The sequence below is a fragment of the Cyprinodon variegatus genome, unplaced genomic scaffold (assembly GCF_000732505.1).
Source record: "Cyprinodon variegatus isolate N-32 unplaced genomic scaffold, C_variegatus-1.0 Scaffold406, whole genome shotgun sequence".
Lineage (NCBI taxonomy): Eukaryota > Metazoa > Chordata > Actinopteri > Cyprinodontiformes > Cyprinodontidae > Cyprinodon > Cyprinodon variegatus.
This window is the reverse complement of record NW_015150859.1, coordinates 633,471-634,731: the sequence shown is the minus strand read 5'-3', so window position 1 is coordinate 634,731 and position 1,261 is coordinate 633,471. Positions and strand designations below refer to the sequence as shown.

General features: G+C 41.3%; 1 protein-coding gene across 1 annotated transcript in view; it reads right to left on the bottom strand.

Moving 5' to 3' along the window:
• Positions 1 to 1,261, bottom strand: part of LOC107093066 (glycerophosphodiester phosphodiesterase domain-containing protein 5-like) — a 47,916-nt gene that overhangs the window by 34,281 nt on the left and 12,374 nt on the right. Inside the window, exon 3 of the mRNA XM_015387886.1 lies at positions 910 to 1,017. Within this exon, the coding sequence (XP_015243372.1) occupies positions 910 to 1,017 (108 nt within the window). The remainder of the gene's footprint in view (positions 1 to 909; positions 1,018 to 1,261) is intronic.

The following is a 1,261-nucleotide window of genomic DNA, read 5'->3' as shown; positions in this document are numbered from 1 at the left end:
ATTTTCTTTAACGGAAAGCAGCCAGACTGATCTGCGAGTGAAACCTTGAAAGCTCGCGAGATCAGGATGGTCTCACGAGGCTACTGGCTTCCTCCTACAGTCCTAAAACATGACTGTTAGGTGAACTGGCTTCTCTAAATTTTTGTGTGTATGGTTGTTTGTCCTGTTTCTATGTTGCCCTGGCAACCTGTCCAGGGTAGACCCCGCCTCCCTCCTGTAGAAAGCTGGAGATGGGCACTAGAACCCCTTGCGACCCCAGCAGGGATAAGCATGAAGGAAAGTGGATGGATTTTTAAATTCCATATCTGCTTCAGTCAACATAATGCTGTATTTATTGTATAGCATAAAATGTATTTCTTGATATGTAGCTTATAACTTGTTGCTATTTATCTTGGCACCATGCATTGGGCCAAATGATGGCACCAATATCATTTCTGTCACTTATTGTGTCCCCTGGTGCTGGATTCAACAAAGCAGACACAGAGTTTGAACTCATTCAGCTCGAAATCTTTTCCCGACCCCGCTAACTTCACAGCGTCAGTTGCCATAGTAACCAAGTCAGACTCAGCCAGCTGTATGAAACCTATACGATAAAAAAAAGTCAGACTAAGCCAGTTTAATAAAACATCCTTCTGGTATATTTGCTGTTTTGATGCAGGACGGAAACAGACATTATTGATGGAAAATAGAAGTTTGCAGCACAGAGATGTTTGCATGAGATTCTTTAACCACAGGAACCTTAAAAGCTAGATTAACATCTAGCTATGTTTGGGCATGCAACAACTAGAACAAAAAGAAACCTTTTCAGATGATTTAAAACAAAAGTGAGCAGAATAACTTTTTTTCCTCTGTTCCTCATCTGGTTCATATGTAAACTGTACTTTTCCTTGTAGTTGCAGCAAAGTTCACCCACCAGTCGAAGTCATTGTAGTCGTTCTCAGCTTGTCCCCAGAAGTAGAGAAACAGCAGCGTGAGACAGAAAGCTGCAACCAGCAGAGCGAAGGCGGCTCCTTCCAGCTGTTGGCATCAGAAACCAAACAGGTCATTACAGAGAAGAAAACATTTTTAAACCTGTTTAAACCTGAATTGCATCAACCTATACACAGAAGGAAGAAGCACATGTAAAGGTTTGAAGTTGAAAATAAAAATGTGGCGCTGCATGCTCCTTCCAGGCGCCACAGAAAAAAAGGTTTTACTGCATTTTAAGATGATTTTTGAAACAGTTCTACAAAGAAGACATATACTTAAAAGCAGTGTTGGG